The following is a 3,012-nucleotide window of genomic DNA, read 5'->3' on the forward strand; positions in this document are numbered from 1 at the left end:
GCTCTGGTCTCCAATGCCTTTCACAATCTCCTCAGCTGCTGATTTTGAGGCCTCAGTCTTACATTCATCAACAGATATCTCCAGCTCGATAGCTTTGTTTGACATGCTTTCTATGCTTATTTTTGAAGTAGATTCCTTCAAAATATTGTTAATGGCTTTGCTGATCGAATGTGAAAATTTTGCAAGGTTTGCATTTGTTCTCCGTATCAATTTATTGTTTGACTTTAGTTTGAATGCCTCCATTATCTCATTTACCGACGTTTCAGCATTACGGCTCTCCTCTCCTTTGGAATTGACCACGAGGAACAGCTTGGATCCCATGTCCCCAAGAGAGAGCAACAACTTCCGCTCATCTTCATCAACACTGTCCAGAAAGATGAAGATGGCTGTTGACACTTGGGTTAGAAAACTAAATTGTGCTTGTGAAGCACAAATATCTCCTCTCAAATTAGCAACGGTTAGTGGTTCCGGAAATCCACCACCATTACTTTTTCCACATGGAAGATACCAGCAAGCCTCTACCAAGCCACCTGAGATCATCCTTGGAGCTGTCCCTCCATCCATGTCTTTGTGAGGGAAAATGTTGTGAATCTGTTGGCCAAAGATATGATTCAAGAGCTGTGATTTGGAAATGCTACAGTCTTTAAGCCTGACAAAGGAGATGAAAGGTATTTGCTCAAAGACAATATTACCTTCCTCAAACCCTTTTGACTCTGATAGAGCATGTGGGCGCCACTCTTTAAGGATAGCCCTCAAGGCCCACAACATGAGGGTGCTCTGACTGCCAGTGCCTGGGGGTAGCAGGAGTGGCACAGCAAACTGGCACATGGACATCTTGAGGGCCATTTCCTGCTGCAGGAAACTGTCAGCACAGAGAAAAAGTGCAGTGATGAGATCTAGAAGATTTACCTCATTATTCTCTGGATTCTCATCTCTATAAAGGTCTATGCTACTTTCATCCTCAGGTAAACATGTACAACTCCTACAGTCTGCATTGACAATCAATAGTTTCCTCAGAAAGTACAGTGGTACTGCTTTGAGTGAGTCAACAGCGTCATCAGAAATGCTGTCCTTGTTGATCTCAAGCAAAGATCTAAGAGTCAGTTTATTAGGATATTGTTTTTCCAGACCAAGTTTGTGGAGTAACGTCTTCAGAGGACCTAAAATGAGAACAGGGAAACTCAGTGAGGTTGTTAATGAGGTACATAAACACTAAATGACAGACAGGGGTCACTGTTTCGAAAGCCACCGCACCACCATCTTTATACTCTTCCGCTATTGTTTAAAACATCTTGAAAGATATAGAAATGCATTTATTAATGTCTACATTTGTTTTTTCCCAAGTATATTCTAGAGGTTGATGATGTCATATTTAGCTTCTTTCTAAACATTCCGTTCCCAGATGGGGGTCAAGCACAGCCTGCTTCATGTATTACAGTGCGGAAATACAGCTCGATTACACCTCCTTTTTTTCAAGATTGGCCACCATTTACTTGAATATTTGACTGATATAAAATAAAATAAAGTAAAATATAAAATTAACTGACAAGTACGTATGTGTGGATTTTGTTGATTTCACATCCATTGTAGACTCTTCTTGTGTAGCAGTAGGTTGCATTTGCCAAGCTAGCTAGAAACATTTTTATTTAAATGCTCACACAAACATATATTCAGATTTGTTTTGACCAACCTAGGTACCTCAACTAGCTCAATTTGTTATGTGTTGGTATTTGTTAGGTTGTTAGAGATGAAGACCAAATTGATATAGTGACAGTGACATGAACTTTACCTGGGTTGAGGTGGGAAGCCACTGGCCAGTGTTTCACTGTCGACAAAAATAACAATTTAATGAGCATAACAATGAAGTCAATGGAATCTGTGTTCTTGTTATTATTCACTACAAGTAGTTGAAGAATGACCTTACGTTCTATTTCCTCTGGATGGGAAGCCATGGTCAATGGGCATTCCTCTCCCATCTTCTTCCTTCTCTCTCTGGCGTCTCTGACTTCCCTCTATAAGAAGCAAACAAACAGTGTAATCCCTCTGATGTAGCCTAATCAAACCACAGCAACTAGAATAAAACAGTAAAAACTATCTACATTCAATCATGTTAATATTTTGGCAATTACAGTTACTGAGATATATATTCTATTCTAATTAGTTTGTGATTTCAGCCCAAAAGCATTAAGATGCTATACATGAATGACAAATATACAATAAAAAATATATATATACACTGTTTAGAGGAAAAAGTTACTTAGAAAAAGTCCATGTAGCAATATCCTTATTGGCTGGATTTAAAATGGGGAAATTGTTGAGCTGACATCAAATACTCCACTAACCCAATGGTTTTTTTCTTCCTCGGTTTGAGTTGAATTTGAAAAACAGTGTTGTGTGAACTTAAATAGCAACACAAATAGCTGAGTTTATCTCACGAGAGTTTAGTTTGCTGAGATATACATGCTGACACGTCCTGACCTTAGTTATTTTTTTATGTCTCTATTTTGGTTTGGTCAGGGCGTGAGTTGAGGTGGGAATTCTATGCTTTTCATTCTGTTTTGTTCTGTGTGTTGTATTTCTGTGTTTGGCCTGGTATGGTTCCCAATCAGAGGCAGCTGTCAATTGTTGCCTCTGTTTGGACACCAAACTTAGGTACTCTGTTCCCACCTGTGTTGATGGGTAGTTGTTTTCTGTTTTTGTATTCTGTACCAGACAGAACTGTTTCGGTTTCGTTCATTCTCTTTTGTTGTTTTTTTCATTCAGTGTTCCATTCATAAATAAAGATGAACACGTAGAACGCTGCACCTTGGTCCTCACCTTCTCCTTATCCCGACGACATTCGTTACACGTGTGTCTGAAACACGAGGAGTTCACTTGCTCCTTGGAAGTAGGTAACTTTACAGGAAGTAGGTAACTTTACAGGAAGTAGGTCGTAAGTCTGACATGATTGTGTCAAGTGCTTTTAAAGTCAGATCAATAATTCAACCAATAAGATTTTAGCTAGCTAGAAAA

At 39.1% G+C, this 3,012-nt stretch overlaps 1 protein-coding gene across 1 annotated transcript; it reads right to left on the reverse strand.

The window, feature by feature from the left end:
* Positions 1 to 3: 3 nt before the first annotated feature.
* LOC124031014 (up-regulator of cell proliferation-like) lies at positions 4 to 2,008 on the reverse strand (the record flags this gene model as incomplete). The annotated part of the gene is made up of 3 exons (XM_046342077.1): positions 1,925 to 2,008; positions 1,790 to 1,825; positions 4 to 1,160 (listed from the first exon to the last, which is right to left on the reverse strand). Coding segments are annotated over exons 1-3 (1,245 nt in total), but the record flags the coding sequence as incomplete, so codon positions are not given.
* Positions 2,009 to 3,012: the final 1,004 nt, after the last annotated feature.

Source organism: Oncorhynchus gorbuscha, unplaced genomic scaffold (assembly GCF_021184085.1).
Source record: "Oncorhynchus gorbuscha isolate QuinsamMale2020 ecotype Even-year unplaced genomic scaffold, OgorEven_v1.0 Un_scaffold_19791, whole genome shotgun sequence".
NCBI classification, from domain to species: Eukaryota; Metazoa; Chordata; class Actinopteri; order Salmoniformes; family Salmonidae; genus Oncorhynchus; species Oncorhynchus gorbuscha.